The 18285-nt window shown below is 40.8% G+C and overlaps 1 protein-coding gene across 1 annotated transcript in view; it reads right to left on the reverse strand.

Annotated features, from left to right (window-relative positions):
• Positions 1–18285, reverse strand: part of Iqub (IQ motif and ubiquitin domain containing) — a 57625-nt gene that overhangs the window by 5713 nt on the left and 33627 nt on the right. Inside the window, exons 9-11 of the mRNA XM_021191394.1 lie at positions 6881–7051; positions 3989–4165; positions 393–641 (exon numbers count right to left, since the gene is read on the reverse strand). Of these exons, the coding sequence (XP_021047053.1) occupies positions 393–641; positions 3989–4165; positions 6881–7051 (597 nt within the window). The remainder of the gene's footprint in view (positions 1–392; positions 642–3988; positions 4166–6880; positions 7052–18285) is intronic.

Genomic DNA, 18285 nt, shown 5'->3' on the forward strand with positions numbered 1-18285 from the left:
CCCTGCTCCCCTGCCCACCCACTCGCACTTCTTAGCCCTGACATTCCCCTGTGCTGGGTCATATAAAGTTTGCAAGACCAAGGGGCCTCTCTTCCCAAACCAGTAGCCAACATCAAAGTAAATGGAGAGAAAATACCCTTAGAGCCTCTCTTAACAGATAAATTTCATGTGCATGGTTGTTTTGTCTGTGTGCATGGTTGGTGTAGTGACTACAGAGGCCAGAAGAGGGCATCAGTTCCCCTCAGACAGGAGTTAAGATTTGTCAACTGACCTGTGGGCGGTGGGAATGGAACCTGGGTCCTTTGGAAAAGCAGCCAGCGCTCTTAACCACTGAGCCATCTCAAGGGTTCCCCCAGCTCTGTTTCATAATTAGCACCTTTTAAAGCTCATACCTGCATCAGAAAAGCAATCTGGGAGTTATCCCCATAATCAGCTTCCGAGTAGTAGAGCCGCTGAAGTAAACACTTGTACTTCAAAAACGATTCCCGCCTCTGAGTCTCGTTCTCCAGGTTTACACAGTGCCGGCAGCGGTACACACGGTGGGAGGTGGGTGAGACAGAAAACTCCACAGAAGGCAAATACTTTTGGCAACTGTGGCAAAAGTAAATCGTATCATAAAACTTCAGTGGGTCTTGAGGGACCTAAAGAGAAAGAAAAAAGAAGATGGAAGCCCAAGACGCATACTAAGCAGAAGCATGAGGAGTACTCAAAACTAACTCTAAAATCACTCGCTCTAAAAGAAGAAGAAGAAGAAGAAGAAGAAGAAGAAGAAGAAGAAGAAGAAGAAGAAGAAGAAGAAGAAGAAGAAGAAGAAAAGAAATCTTTTTCTTTTAACTACCTATTGTGTGTGAGACTTAAATCCCAAGCAAGATTTGTTTTCCTGGCCAAAATAATAAAAATCTATGCTACACACCAACCGCTAGACAGACGTTGGTAGAGTCTTTAGAAAAATCAATCACTGACTCTTAGCACATTTTTTAAAACATATTTTTCTCATCTAGTACTGGGAACAAGCGATGACTATCTGCCCTCAGTGATCCCATTCAGTATTATATTGAAAGGTGTTTCCTGTGTGATAAGGAAGGAAAATAAATCAATTCGCGTGGAAGAGGCAGAGGGTAACGTTTATCTCGCTGTGGTTGACCTGAGTGCGTCACCGAGGCTGACTGGGCTGTCTGTTCCCCTGGGGTGCTTCCAGTGAGAAATCTGCTTCCGTCCTTATTTTTGTCCCACTGTATACAAGCTGCTCTTTCTCCTTGGCCAGAGCTTTGGCTTGGTGTTCTTTGTTCCTTGTACGTCATGCCACACTGGCTTTTCCTGAATCTACGGGTTTAGTTTGTTCATCAAATTCAGAAGAATGACGGCCCTTATTTTAACAAAACATTTCCCTTCTCCTTCGCTCTCTAATTTGAGCCTCTGACATACACTGAGGTACTTGCACTTTTCCCACAGCCTGGCGGTGCTCACGCTGCCTTTCCTTCTGTCTTCACGTGTGCCACTGTGAACAGTTTCTGCCGTGGTCTTCTAGTTCAGTGATTACCGGTTTCCTCTTCAATGTCACCAATCTCCACTTAATTTAATCAAGTGTGATTTTCCTGCTCAAGGGTGATAGTTTTCTTCTTCGGAAGTTTCATGACGCGTATCTTGAATGTCTTCGCTTAATTTATGAACCTCTAAAATCTTATGACCTGGCCAAATGTCTTCTTCAGCTAATTCCAACATTTGCCATTTGAATAATGATTTAGCTGCTTGTTTTACTTATCACATTTTGTTCATGTGTCTCATCTGGTTTTGGATGTGAGACATTATGAATTTACTTTAATTGTGAATATTTTTATTCCCGTCAGTAGCTTTATACATTTTTTTTTCCTGAGGAACAGTTAAAATTCTAATAACAGTTTGGTCAGTTAATGCCATGATTTTAAGTTCGTGGGTTTTGTTTTGTTTTTTGTTTTGTTTTTTTAATCAAGAATAAAGCAGTTCTCCATTTGGGGCCAATCACTTCCCACTACTGAGTCAGTCCCCTTTGTATGCCTGCCAATTACTCCATGCACTGGAGTGATCCAGTCTGTCTCGGGAACAGAGAACAGGTAACTAGCTTTGTGTTAAGTGTTGAATGTTGTTGCCATTTATCCTTTAAGGGGTGTCTCTCTTCACATGTTAGCCTCAGATTCCAGCTCAGATTCCGTCCCGCAAACTTCTGTCCTACGCAATCCGCTCATAGCCCTGTGTCCTTCACGCTTCTGTCACGTGGGCGTGAGGGATAGAGAGAGCCTCGTTCTTTCAGCCCAGCTTAAGGAACCCAGAGCCTCTCTTTACCCTCTTGCTCTAGTACAGCATGGCTCTCCTTCACAACCAAGTGGGATCAGCACAGGCTTACTTCATTCATTTATCTTCTTCCAGGAATCACATTCTGTCACTGCCTTATTAGTGCCTTGAAAACCCGTTTTCCTTTCTTTACTTCAAGCAGGTAGGCAACTCCAAACTAGCCCCGGTGGCCAGAAATTTTAAAAAGGGATGCTGTATATGACAAAGGAGTCATGGCAATTCAGTGAAGATTTACCTTTTTAAAAAATTATGAGAACAGTTAACAAAGCTAAACTTTGTAACTTGACTAACTGTTGTACTGTAAGAAGAAGAAGAAAAAAAAACACAAAATAAGTCAAAGTCCCAGATGCAAATCAGAATGGCAAAAGAAAAAAAGGAAAAACAAAAACAAAAATCAAAAAACCCTAGAATAAAACAGAAGACAAGTGTTGTTCCCTGAAGAGAAATGATAAGACTCAAACTCCTGCATCTCGGGATGGTATCTTGGGCTTCTGAGCTGTAACGACCAACCACTGATACATCTAAGCATGGGCAAATCTCAAATGAAATGAGGTGAAGGAAGCTTGTCTCGAGAGACTGCATGTGGTTCCACAATAGAATTATTCCGTTTATAAGGCATCCTGGAATAAATAAAGCCACCGAAATAAAACACAGGTCGGCTAAGAGCTGATGATAGCAGGGCCGTCTGTGAAGATGACAATTTCTTTGGATTCGATATATTGTTAGTTACATGACTTTATGTATTATTAAAACTTACTGGAAGAGTGAACTTTTATCAAAGAAATTTCAAAGACAGTGATATAACATGACATAATGGTGTAGAGTACAAATTCTCTTAATATATTGCTACAAATCTATATAAACAAACCAACTTAGACATGGGGAAAAACTATGAAGTGATACAGTGGGAAACTTTTCTCCCAGTCTTTTAAACAGCGTAATCATTTTTCATTAAGTAAAAAAGAACATGAACAGTAAGCACTTTCTATTTTTCTAAATTTTTGTCTGCGTTATGAGGTTTTGGTTTTGCTAAAATTCTAAAGATCATCAGCTTCCTAGATTATAATTCGAAAAATAATCCTACAACTATAACTCTTTAGTGAGATTTCCCAATTTACTAAAAGTGTTTCAAATAGCTTTGTAAGAAAACAAAGAGGTATGCATGTCCCCCAGAAAGCTAATCATACTTGTGGAGAGGGCATAATGGAACTCAAACCCCGACTCCCTCTGTAGCTCTTTGGGCTGTCTTCGTGGATCCAGTCACTGACACTTAACAGTTGCATAAGTGCTAAAGACAGACAGACAAGGCATACCGAGAGAGTTGGGAGAAACGGAAAGGCCAACTTTCTCTGCAGCCTCATGAGAGAGAAGGACAACGAGTTTGATTTTTGAAAAATGAGTGAGAGTTGGCAAGATCCAATAGAGCACAACGCTGCAGGTGGGAGCGACGGGGCAAAAACCGGGAAAGTGAGGGAAAATTCATGTCCTAAAGAGGGCAATGGGAGACCTTAGCTGTCAGCAGAATGATAAGGCTGGGGAGCTCGGTAAAAGCGCGGGCACGGTTAGATTTGCGATAAAGCACAGAAGCAAACTTCGGCTATCTTTCAACTGGCGACATAACATCTTAGGATCTGGAAAATCAGTACAGTATGTAGAGTACCTTAAGGTATTTCGCAACTTCAGGATTAAACAGAGGCGTTTTGATGTAGTGAATAAAGAGAGTTGTGATTCTCTTCCTGAGCCCTTGGAGATTTTGAGGTTTGACTCCTCTCATCATAAGGTCAACTTCTCTGTCAATCAATTCTAGGATTTCTTGGGTCAGTTTACACTCATGTTCCTAAACCAAACACAAAGTACTCAGTATAATTATTTTTAAAACACTTTTTTAAATCTACCACCCAAACAAACTGGAATCCACATCCTGAAACATTTTAAAGGGTGACAGAAGTAAAATTTGGCACAATTAAGAGACAATTTATATTAAATAGCTAGTTTGATAATACTCAACACATGACCTAGAAACTCTTTGCATAGGTGCTTTAAAGTATCTATAGAGATATTGTTCATAGTAGCCAAAATTTACAAACAACTAAAAAATGTTAGCAAATTATATGTGTATATATATATACATATACATATATATATATATTTGGACTTTATGGAAATAAATAAATTATACTATAGCTATACATCTTAATGCTTACATCTTATAAAGTAAATAAGCAAAATGAACAAGGTTTAAACTGGTGCATGCAGTATAATTTCACAATAGGTCAAAACTAAAAGTGCTGAACAAAATTATTTATAGGCTTGTACAGAGGAATGAAAATCATTGAGAGAAATCAAGGAAAGACATTCCTGTGAATGACTGTTCTTTGGTGATTTCTTCAAGGAGACAAAAGGAAGTCTAAAATGAGGAAGAAAGGGATGAAAAACGCATAGGGTTTACACTGATGAATTGTCCTATTCAACACTGCTAAACTATTGATGCATTTTATGTATGTCTATCGTACCACCCAATACTTTTTAGTAGAGTACTAAAACTAGGTGGTTTGAACAAGCAAACTGCGTGGGAGTTAGGGGCTTATGACGGTGTTTATAAACAGTGAAACAGACCTACGTCCATCCCACTCTCTGGAGGAAACTGGATGGGACACAGTCTGTATGGAGGAGAAAAGGGTAAAGAGCGTCACTGTAAGGCAAGGCTCTTTCAGACTTCTCCATACTTGGTAATATTAATAAGTTGAAGAGTTGAAATGGGTGGTGCCTCACCCTGGAAGCATTTTAGGAGGGCCTTGGAAAAAATAGATTTCCATTAATCCTGCTTTCATGCCTAAAAATCCAGTGTAGCTCTCTGAAATGGTGTCTTACTTATATAGTCACATGGTCATAATCTCTCTCTCTTTCTCTCTCTCTCTCTCTCTCTCTCTCTCTCTCTCTCTCTCTCTCTCTCTNNNNTCTCTCTCTCCTCTCTCTCTCTCTGTCTCTCTCTCTCCTCTCTCTCCTCTCTCTCCTCTCTCTCCTCTCTCCTCTCTCTCCTCTCTCTTTCCCTCTCTCCCTCCCCATCTGATGGCCAGTATTTCTTGCCTCTCTGCACCTTTGCGTCTCTTTTGCTATCTAAGGAGGTTTCAATCAAGACTGTTTACACCACCACCACAATCTTTGCAAAGGTAGTCCAGAGAAAAGGCAGCATGTGAAACACGACACCTGTGAACCAATTACCTAATTCTATAATGTATCTTAAAACCTTTGTGCATCTGGTTTCTGATTCTTCTCAATCCAAGGTGAGGAAACAATAAAATGAGTAAAAGAAGAAACATGGGGGAATGTGCTGATAAGCACGACAGAGTCTGTACTTTGCCCATTAACCTCGCTACTATAATTTTATTTCCGGGAATCCGGGAGAGGGTTGGGTGCATCTGTCCAGATTGTAGGAACTGATAGCAAAGCAGATTGGAACAGCTGTACCCAGGGTTCTGTAGCCGCACTGGAAGCTCTCACGCGCCCCCTAATGGTGAGTCATGGAAAGACAACTCTCAGCCAGATCACTTTGGAGCGCTACTTGGGAAGATGTGTGTTTAGTGAGCCAGGGCAAACTCACACCCTTGATTCAGGGAAATGAGAGAACAGTCCTACTCCTTGCTCTGACATCGGGCAAATCCTCAAGGCGGGCCCAACTTCAAGATTTTGGTGTACTTACGCGATTGCTACGATTCTAAGAGTCCGAAATTGACCCTGGAGTTTTTCCTCTTCCTGGCAAGGACGGTTTTCCTATTTGTTTTCTGTACTTGAGCATGGCCCCCGGAAACTCCTGAACTCAAACTAATGTGGAAGTCAATTTCTGAAGAAAACCGGACTGCATGGCATCCACTATCTTAATTTTTAATTTAAAAGTAGAAAATTAATAGTATATGAGGGGGAAAACAAGCATACTTACAACCTCTAAAAGCCAGGAGATCGGAAACTCAGTGGGTAGAAGCACTTGCAATTAAGGTGTGAGATCTCACTTCCATCTTCCCAACTCAGAAGAAGGAAGGAGAAAACCAATCCCGAAAACTATCCTGCGACCTCTATGTGTACACTGTAATGCGCATGTACCGACACACATGCGCAGACAAACACACACGAACAATAACAATAGATTAAAATGTTAATGACAAAGCATAGTTTTTCACTGAAAACTGTTCAAAATGTAGACAATAATTGCTAATTTTTTTAATTCTTAAAGCATGTTGTGTTACATAAAGATGAATTTGTATTTGAACATACTATGTTTACATTTTATTATGTTATCCTAAAGTATTTATGAAATTATTTGCAGATCGGACCCACAACTTTACACATGACTGGCATCCACATAGCACAGATTTTGAGAGCTTCTAGTTTTCATTCGTTGGATATATCTGTCCCCAAACTGAGCAAAATAAGTTAGCTGTTTATATAATTTATTGTATGCAAGCATTTCTTAATAGTTACATAATCGCTTAATGACAAGAAACATGTTGAGTCTAGTATCCAGCTGATCTTCCTACTGACGGTGAGTGTGACATACCTTCACGGTGTGTTTAAGCGTCAGCAGTATATCCAGCCTCTCGTCTTGAGAGAGATCTTTCAGCAGGATACACTTGTAGATGCTTTGCAGCTCTCTGGCTCGGATCGTGAACTGTGTATCCATTTCAATGGTTTTGCCATCAGGTCTTCTCCAGACATTTGGAGCTGAACACTTGAAAATAATATTATTGTTGCAATTATGATTAATTAAAGACTGAAAATAACTATTTTGTCCCATCCACTAGAATGCAATCCCCAGTCATAACTAAAAAATCACTGTTTTAAAAAAAAAATATGAAAACAGTGCTAAGAGGAAAACTCATAGCTCTGAGTGCCTTTATAAAGAAATCAGAGAGAGCATACACTGGCAACTTAATAGCACACCTGAGAGATCTAGAACAAAAAGAAGCAAACACACCCAAGAGTAGTAGATGGCAGGAAATAATCAAACTTGGGGCTGAAATCAACCAATTAGAAACAAAGAGAACAATACAAAAAATCAACAAAACCAAGAACAACTTCTTTGAGAAATAAACAAGATAGATAAACCCTTAGCTAAACTAATTAAAGGGCACAGAGACAGTATCCAAATTAACAAAATCAGAAATGAAAAGGGAGACATAACAACAGAAACCGAGAAAATCCAAAAAATCATCAGACCCTACTATCTATACTCATCATAACTAGAAAATCTGGATGAAATGGACAATTTTCTAGACAGATATGAGGTACTAAAGTTAAATCAAGATTGGTTTAAACTATCAAAACAGTCCCAAAGCCCCTAAGGAAATAGAAGCAGTCATTAATAGTCTCCCAACCAAAAGAAAGCCCTGGACCAGATGGGTTTAGAGCAGAGTTCTATCAGACCTTCAAAGAAGACCTAATTCCAATATTCCTCAAACTACTCCACAAAATAGAAGCAGAAGGAACACTACCAAATTCATTCTATGACGCCACAGTTACTCTGATTCATAAACCACACAAAGAACCAACAAAGAGAACTTCAGACCAATTTTGCTTATGAATATCAATGCAAAAATACTCAATAAAATCTCACAAACTAAATCCAAGAACATATTAAGATGATCATTCACCACAATGAGTTAGGCTTTATTCAGAGGATACAGGGATGGTTCAATATAAGGAAATCCATCAACATAACCCACTATATAAACAAACTCAAAGAAAAAAATCACATGATCATCTCATTAGATGCTGAAGAAGCCTTTGAAAAAATACAACACTCCATCATGTTAAAAGTCTTGGAAAGATAAGGAATTTAAGGTACATACTTAATCATAACAAAAGTAATATACAGCAAACTAACAGCCAACAACAAATTAAATGGCAAGAAACTTGAAGCAATCCCACTAAAATCAGGGACTAGACAAGTCTGCCCACTCTCTCCCTACCTATTCAATAGAGTACTCAAAGTTCTAGCCAGAGCAGTTAAACAACAAAAAGAGGTGAAAAGGATACAAATCAGAAAGAAAGAAATCATGGTGTTGGGGTCTCCCACCTCCACTAACCACTCCCCCTCCACAGGCGTACCAGAGTGCTACCCAGGTCTCCCAGAATGCAGTGCGCTCTGACTGCCCACCCTCGCTCTGACTGCCCACCATCGCTCGGACTGCCCACCATCGCTCGGACCGCCGTGGCAACTTCAAAGGACTCAAGGGCATGCTGGGAACCCTTCCTAACCCTTCCTTGTACTTAAGCAAGTCCGATCAATAAAAATTCGAGCCTTGATCAGGATTCTTGCCAAGGCCTCCATATTTCTTTTCGCAGCCCTTTTCCCTTTTAGGAGTTCCCGCTCTTCAGTGCGAATCCAGACCAGAGTGTTTCTGCAGGCAGAAACATTCATCATGGTATCACTATTTGTGGATGATATGATAGTATACATAAGCAACCCCAAAAGTTCTACCAGAGAACTCTACAGCTGATAAACAACTTCAGCTAAGTGGTTGGATATAAAGTTAACTCAAGGAAATCAGTAGCCTTCCTTTATACAAAGGATAAGTGGGCTGAGAAAGAAAGGGAAACAACACCCTTCACAATACTCACAAATAATAGAAACTATCTTGGTGTAACTCTAACCAAGCAAGTGAAAGATCTGTATGACAAGAACTTCAAGTCCCTGAAGAAAGAAATCAAAAAATATCTCAGAAGATGGAACGATCTCCCATGTTCATGGGTCAGGAGGATTAGCATAGTAAAAATGGCCATCTTACCAAAAGCAATGAACAGATTCAATGCAATCCCCATCAGAATGCCAACTCAATTGTTTACAGACATGAGAAAAGCAATTCTCAACTTCATATGGAAAAACAAAAAACAAAGGATATTGAAAACAATTCTCAACAATAAAAGATCTTCTGTGGAAATCACCATCCCTGACTTCAAGCTGTACTACAGAGCAATAAGTGATAAATACACACACACACACACACACACACACACACACACACACACAGACCACATGGTATTGGTACAGAGACAGAGAGATTGATCAATGGAATAGAACTGAAGACCCAGAAATAAACCCACACACCTATGGACTCTTAATATTTGACAAAGAAGCCAAAACAACACCATGGAAGAAAGAAAGCATCTTCAACACATGGTGCTGCTCTAACTGGTGGTCTGCATGCAGAAAAATGAAAAGTCATCCATACTTATCACCTTGTACAGAGCTCGAGTCTAAGTGGATCAAGGACCTCCACATAAAGCCAGAGACACTGAATCTAATAGAAGTAAAAGTGGAAAATAACCTCGAAGGCCTCAACACACGGGAAATCTTTCTGAACAGAGCACCAACGGCTCAGATCAACAATTTACAAATGGGACCTCATGAAACTGAAAAAGATCTGTAAGGCAAAGGACACCATCAATAAGTCAAAACAGCAACCTACAGGTTGAGAAAAGATCTTCACTAACCCTACAACTGATAGAGGGCTGATATCCAAAATATACAAAGAACTCAAGAAGTTAAACTCCAGAAAACCAAATAAACCATTTTTAAAATGGGGTACAGAGCTAAAGAGAGAATTCTCAACTGAGGAATCTCAAATGGTGGAGAAGCAACTAAAGAAATGTCCAGCATCCTTAGTCATCAGGGAAATGCAAATCAAAACAATCCTGAGATTCCACCTTACACCAATCAAAATGGCTAAGATCAAAAACCTCAAAAGACAGCAGATGCTGGCGAGGATGTGGAAAAAGAGGAACATTCCTCCATTGCTGGTGGGATTGCAAACTGGTAAAACCACTATGGAAATCAATCTGGTGGTTCTTTAGAAAATTGGAAATAGTTCTACCTGAAGACCCAGCTGTACCACTCCTGGACATATACCCTAAAGATCACAAGGACACATGCTCCACTATGTTCATAGCAGCATTGTTTGTAATAGCCAGAAGCTGGAAACAACGTAGATGTCTCTCAACAGAAGAACAGATACAGAAAATGTGGTTCATTTACACAATGGAATACTACTCAGCTATTAAAAGCGAAGACATCATGAATTTTACAGGCAAATGGATAGAACTAGAAAATATCATCCTGAGTGAGGTAATCTAGACCAAAAGGACACACATGGTATGTACACACTGATAAGTGAATATTAGCCAGAAAGTTCAAAATACCCATGATACAACTCACAGACCATATGAAGTTTAACAAGAAGGAAGGCCCAAATGTGAATACTTCAATCCCACTTAGAAGGGGGAACAAAATAATCTTGGGAGGTGGATGGAAGGAAAGACCTGGGTGGGAGTGGGGATGGGGAAGAAAAAATGGGGGCAGAATCAAGTACAGGGGGAGGCAGGAGAGAATTCTAGAGGGCCAGAAGTATAAATAGAAATATGCACCAGTATGTCATTGGTAGGGGAAACCTCTAGAAAGTCTCAGACACCAAGGATGTGAGAGACTCCCAGGACCCAATGAAGATGACCTTAACCTAACTACCAAACAGTGGGGAGATGGAACCTAAAGCGATCACCTTCAGTAGATAGACATGGCCCCTATTTGAGGCATGGGGCCACTCATCCATCTTCAAAATTTTTGACCCAGAATTGTTCCTGTCTAAAGGAAATGCGGGGACAAAAAAATGAAACAGAGACTGAAGAAAAGGCCAGTCAGAGACTGGCCCAACTTGGGATCCATCTCATGCCCAGGCACCAAATGCCAACACTATTACTGATGCCATGTTGTTCTTGCAGACAGGAGCCTAGCACAGCTGTTCTCTGAGAGGCTTTACCAGCAGCTGACTAAGACAGATGCAGATCCTACAGCCAATCATTGGACTAAGCCCAGGGACCCCTATGGAAGAGTTAGGGGAAGGACTGAAGGAGATGAAGAGGATTGCAAGCCCATAGGAAGAACAACAGTTTCAACTAACCCAGACCCCTCAGAGCTCCAGAGACTAAGCCACCAACCAAAGAGCATTCATGGACTGATCCGTAGCCCCCACTATATATGTAGCAAAGGACTACCTTATCTGGCTTCAGTTGAAAAAGATGCACTTAATCCTGTAGAAATTTCATGCCCCAGAAAAGGGGGATAGTAGCAGGTGAGGTGTGTGGGTGGGTGGGTGGGCAGGTAAGTACCCTCTCAAAAGCAAAGGGGAGTGGGAAGGGAGGATGGGGTGAAGAACTTGTGGAGGGAGTACCAAGAAGGAAGGCAACATTTGGAACGTAAATAAATTAAATTTGATTTGATTTAAAAAGAAAGATAATCAAATGTATAGACCATGGAATAGTAAAACATGTTTTATTCATCTATTTATCTTTGATGAAATGAAGATTGAACTTAGTGTTTCTTATATGCTAGGCAAGGACTCTATTGTTAAGGCCAATCTCATGGTACCCTGGATTAAAACATGTTGCTATGTACTGGAGGGAATGTGTACTGCTCTGGACCCAGCATCCTTGACAGGGAGGAGAAAAAGACAGAGCGAAACATTGTTGGGCTCCATTGAACATATCATGTAACCAAGTCTGGCGAATTCCTGGGGAGGGGGGCTAGGAGGATGGCTCACTGGGAGAGTGCTCACTGCTATTAGAGGAGGCGCCAGGCTCAGATCACTTCCCAGCACCCATGCAATGAGTCATACCACTTCTAATTTCAACTCTAGATGATCCAAACCATCTAGCCTCCATAGGCTCCTGCACACACATGAGACACATAAACTCAGACACATAAACACATTGAAAATTAAACCTTTTAAAAACACTTAAAGGTGCTTCCAAAGCACATGAGAAACCCTGTCGGTCTTTGTGGTAGAGGGGAAACCGTGTCAGTCTGCAGAAAGGAAAACACTTCTCCAAGATTGACTTACATTACTTGTCATAAAGAATGGCTTGATTTATATTGGAAATTACTTATTGACCCCCACAGGGAGAACAGCATATGTTTTAACATTTTTTTTTTTTTGGTTTTTTTGGGTTTTTTTTTTTTTTTTTTTTTTTTTTTTTGAGACAGGGTTTCTCTGTATAGCCCTGGCTGTCCTGGAACTCACTTTGTAGACCAGGCTGGCCTCGAACTCAGAAATCTGCCTGCCTCTGCCTCCCGAGTGCTGGGATTAACATGTTTTTTTTAATTATCTGCCTAATGCTATCTTGAGTGCATGTTCATGTGCCTTGCTCATGTGCCTTGCCACATTAAGACAAGTTCCATAGAGCAGTTGTGGTAACCCATAATATTTGAAGACCCACAGACATCTCAGAAAGGGACTGTGGGAGTTAAGTCTCAGCCCCTTGCATAGAATAAGTCTGCAACAAGTTCAAAGCTCTTCCCAAAGCAGTTGCCCACAGGGAAACAGCTGTACCTTTGATCCTCCTAATATGTGTGTTCTGCATCCTCAGATTCAACTACCCATTCGTCAAAAAATACTTTTTACAATAATTGTTTCCTGGAAGGGTGAGTTCCACCCTGTCCCCTCTGCACTCCATCCCTTAGGCCACAGCTCGGCCTGTATCCTTGGAGGCCTGTTGCCACCCAAGATAATGCCACCAGGGGAGATTCCAGGTCCCATTGCCCAGCGAATTGGGTCCCCTTCAAGCCCAACAGCTGTGAGGTCTGCCCCGTTGCCTCTGAGCTCCAACGAGACAACCAAAGGAGATCAAGGGGATGCAAATTGGAAAGGAAGAAATCAAAACAGTGCTAACCACAGATGACATGATACTATATATAAATGACCCCAAATTTTCTATGAGAGAACTCCTACAGCTGATAAACACCTGCAGCAAAGTGGCTAGATGCAAAATTACCTAAAAAAAATAAATCAGTAGCCCTCTATTATACGAATGGTAAACAGGCTGAGAAAGAAATTAGGGAAACAGCACTCTTTACAATAGCTACAAAAAATATAAAATATCTTGGTGCAGCTCTATCCAAGCAAGTGAAAAACCTGTATGACAAGAACTTCAAGACTCGAAGAAAGAAACTGAAAAAGATAACGGAAGATGGAAAGGCCTTCTATGCTCATGGACCAGTAAGATTAACGTAGTAAAAATGGCCATTTTACCCAAAGCAATCTACAGATTCAACGCAACTCCCATCAAAATTATAACACAATTGTTTACAGTCCTTGAAAAAGCATTTTTTAATTAATATGGAAAACAACAAACAAACAAACAGGATAGTTAAAACAATCCTGTACAATAAAAGAGTTTCTGGAGGTATCACCATCCCTGACCTCAAGCTGTACTACAGAGCAATAGTAATAAAAACTGCATGATATTGGTATAGAAACAGATAGGTTGGTCAATGGAATAAAATCAAAGACCCAGAAATAAAACCACACACCTATGGACACTTGATTTTTGACAGAGACCAAAACCATACAATGGAAAAGAAGAACGCATCTTCAACAAGTGGTGCTGGTCTAACTGGATGCCTGAATATATAAGGAACTAAAGAAGTTAGACACCAACAAACCAAATAACTCAATTAAAAAGTGTAATACAGAGTTAGCCAGAGAATTCTCAACAGAGGAATCTTGAATGGCCAAGAAACACTTAAAGAAATGTTCAACTACCTTCATCATCTGGGAAATGCAAATCAAAATATCTCTGAGGTTCCATCTGACACCAACCGAAATGGCTTAAATAAAAGCCTCCAGCACATGCTGGCTAGGCTTTAGACACAGCATCCCAGCTAGGGGAAAGGAGGTGGCAGAGTCATAGATAGCCCCTGCTTCAGTTGCCATGGGCCCCACATGAAGACCAAGCTGCACATATGCCACGTATTTGCTGGGAGCCTAGGTCCATCCTGTGCGTGCTCCTTGGTTGGAGGATCAGTCTCTGCGAGCCCCTGTGGGCCCAGGCTAGTTGATTCTGTAGGTTTTCTTATGCTGTGCTTGATCTCCCTGTCTCCTCCCTTCCCCCAATACTTCCCTCTCCTCTTCTACAAGACTCCCTGAGCTCTACCCCAACACTTGGCTGTGGGTCTCTGCATCTGCCTTCATTAGCCGCTGGGTAAAGCCTCCCTGAGGACAGTTTTGCTAAAGGTCCTGTCTGCAAGCCTAACAGAATATCTTTAATAGTGTCAGGGGTTGGTGGCTGTTGATTGCTGTTGGTCTCGGTTTGTTAAGTAGTTGTGCACAAAGAAGAAACAACTAGAAGAATTAATTAGATATCCAGACGGTGAAGATCAAACTTGCCCCCAAGGAACACAATGACCCTAATCAGCAAGATGTAGTCTAAAGATGTCATCCTTTCTCCTCTATCCTTTTTTCTCTCCTATCTAATGCTAGGGAGTTGAAAGAATAGAAGAAGAGTAGAGAAGGGGGGGGGGGGAGAACCCACAAAGCAGCCAAAGCCCAGCTACAGCGTCCATCCGAGCATGATGCCACAAGTCCAGTAGTCCCAACATCTGGGAGGTGGAGACGGGAGAGACAAGATTTCAAGGCCAGTTTCTGCATAGTGAGTTGGAGACCAGCCTGAGCTACATAAGGATTCTCTCAAAACCACAAGAGCTGTATCTGGGCACAGCATACATAGACCGTTTGGGGGGTTTGCCATTACTCTCTAAGCAAGTCAGTACAACAGTACATTATTTGCACAGTATTTGTAATGGATTTTGTGTTAAAAAAAAAAAAAGTCACCTAGAGCAGAGAATCTAGCTCAGTGGTAGAGCGCTTACCAAGAAAGCATACAGCCCTAACTTCAGTCCCCAGTTCTTTACAAAGAAAAAGGGAATCTGGAGATAAAAAAAAAAACAGAGGGTTGCAAATACATTGGGAGCCAATATAGTGTTTTTTAATACAGGACTGGAGCAACACTGGAACTGGTGTCCACAGACTCTGGGAACCAAGCTCCCACACATAGGAGGGACTGGGATCACTACTACACAGGTGTCACAGGGGCTGTGATCACTACTACACAGGTGTCACAGGGACTGTTATCACTACTACACAGGTGTCACAGGAGCTGTGATCACTACTACACAGGTGTCACAGGAGCTGTGATCACTACTACACAGGTGTCACAGGGGCTGTGATCACTACTACACAGGTGTCACAGGGGCTGTGATCACTACTACACAGGTGTCACAGGNCTGTGATCACTACTACACAGGTGTCACAGGGACTGTGATCACTACTACACAGGTGTCACAGGGACTGTGATCACTACTACACAGGTGTCACCAGAAGTTCTCACTTTCCACTAACAATTATGGCACAGTGCCCCAGCCTAGTGTACATCCTGAATTGAGGGGTAGGAGATGGGGTACCTTTGCCCTAACACTCATCTAAGAATTCCCAGGATAACAGGTCAGAAACAGAGTACAGGGTCTGGGCTGTGTGATGAATGCAGAGCCAAGGTGGCCTTACTTTTTTGTTTGTTTTCAGTACATCCTGACCACAGCCTCCCCTCTTTCCACTCCTCCCAGTCCTCCCACCCCCATTTCCCCTCTTCCCTCTTCCTCCTCCCCCTCCTCATCCACATCCTCCATTTCCCTTTAGAAAGGGCAGGCCTCCCAGGGGTAGCCACTGAACATAGCATAACAAGATACAATAAGACATGGCACAAACCCTCAAATCAAGGCTGAGCTAGGCAAGCCACAGACACCGACTAAGTAGGGAAGGCTCTTACAGGCTCACAAACACTGAAGCAACAATAGGTCAGAGCTAGGTCCTCTCCATACATGTTATGGTTGTTAGCTTGATGTTTCTGTGGGACTCTTAACAGTGGGAGTGTGGGCATCTCTGATTCTTTCATCTGCTCTTGGGAGCCTTTCCTTCCAGAATGGCTTTTAAGGATGGCCCGCTGTGCTTAGCACTAATCTGTCTCCTCATATCAAGACTTTAAGAGCAGAGGATTCATCTAGATATCCCTCAGGAATAGCTAACTATTTTGTTTTCTCTTTTACTTTAGAGTAAAAAAACTGCTCTATTTCTTCGCCTGATTACAGTCCTTCAGAAACAAGCCTGTGTTGATCACAATTACTGGTTTTTCAGATATTGGATGTTTTTGTGGGCTAATTAGTCATTGCTTTGGGGTCCTTGTATCCTGGTTTATGCCATAATTGCAACTGTTTAAATCTTAGATGTGGTTTAATTTTCAATTTAAGTGGAATTCTCTGTGTGTTTGAGCAAATTATTAGAAATTCGTAATGATACCACACTGCATTTAGAATGACAGTTTATAAAGAAGATTTTAGTTACAGCATCAATTTACCTCCACTGTTTGCATGTTAGACTGAGAAATGCAAGGTCACCCCTTACAATTATGTTTGATACTTTTTTCAAAACAACAGTATGATTAAAGTTATAGACAAAACAAAAGTCGCTTACAGCTAGTAACCTCTAGTAGAAGTTTCAGATTCTTACTGTAAGTTTTGATCTGGCAAATGCCACAGGACTAACACTGGTTTATAATGTCAAATCAGAAACAGAGCAATAGGTAACCTTAGTTAGAGAGCTGATAGGCTAGCGTTGAGCTGGCTGAAGAGCTACAAAAATAAAATGGGTTAGTAATAAGATATGTTAATTGTTATCACTTAGAAGTAATGCAACCGAAAGAGTCTTATGTTGAGTATTTTGCTCAACTACAATGCTTGTTTCAATGCTCATTTCTAAAGATTTAAAGAATAATTAGGATAAGTTTCATACTGTAATATCCTCTAGTCTAATAGCTTAATCTCCATCTGCTAATTTCCACAGCAGGGTTCTATAAAATACAATTTCTTTTCTACCACTTGTAAGGACAATATCTTTTACTCAGCAGGCTGGTAACCTATTTCATTTGTAATAATCCTTCTAACAACACATTCCTTAAATGTCTGCTTTATCTAATTTATCAGAAGTTGTCAGTCGGTGCACTGTGTAATTCCACTTCCAAATGAGTGCTTAACATGCTCACTGGCCTTCATGGCTCTACTGAATACAAGATACTATAGTAGTGTTTTAGGCTCTTTCAAATGTACATCCAAAGCCTGCTAACATTTTAACTCTGAAGTCCATCTTTACATTTTCCAAGAAATATTCTCTAGTACTATAGCTGGAACCCATAGCATTGCTCCCATTTGAAAGCCTTTTACAGTTGTAAACGCCCAAACATGTGCACACACACGTGGGCGCATGCACACACGTGTTTTGTATCTGTAATTCAGCAAACTAAAGCAAAAGAAGTTGGATCTCAACAATATTATGCTTTCAAATTTTATTTCCTAAAATTTTATAAAGGGCAAATTTCACATGTAATTCTGTATATTTCACAGGGTCTACAGTGCTTATCCGTTCATCTAACAAATATTTATTGTATCTACTATACATTAGATATATTATACAGTGGGCTCTGCATAAACAAAAGGCCATCTTGATGTCAAAAGTGTTCAAGTTTCATGGGCCATAAAGGTAAGAAAATAACTAGTTGAAATAGATGGTGGGCATGCTTGATGCTTCAGACAGACAGGTAAAGGTGGGGCTGTCTATCAAGCACTTGACTCCTCAGAAGAAAGCTATGCCTATGATGAAATTAAGAGAATAAACAGGAGTTAGCCAGATTCAAGAGAACTGAATGATATAATCACATAATCCTACATAGGAAGTTCCAGTTTCCAAGAGCTGGCACAAAGAAGATATATATAAATCTGTTCAGCAAAGCTGCTTTTATCTTTGGCTGTCCTTCTGCCAACACTGATAACTTCATCTTCAAGTACAGGCTTCTTTGATTTCAGGCCTTAAGGTTTTTTTTGTTTTTTTTTTTTTCTCTGATGAGGGAAAATGTCAACTTTGCTTATTTCCCTTCCCCGGTTCCTTTTTCTTTGAATGCTTTGGCTATAATAAGAGATGTACAACAATCATGGTCTTAAATGGCTTCAGAAATGGAAGCGTAATAAATTCCACTTAGCTGCCAACAAATGAGGCAGCAAAGGCTGTGGAGCAGAGCAACTGAAGAACA

This window comes from Mus pahari, chromosome 2 (assembly GCF_900095145.1).
Source record: "Mus pahari chromosome 2, PAHARI_EIJ_v1.1, whole genome shotgun sequence".
Classification (NCBI taxonomy): Eukaryota; Metazoa; Chordata; class Mammalia; order Rodentia; family Muridae; genus Mus; species Mus pahari.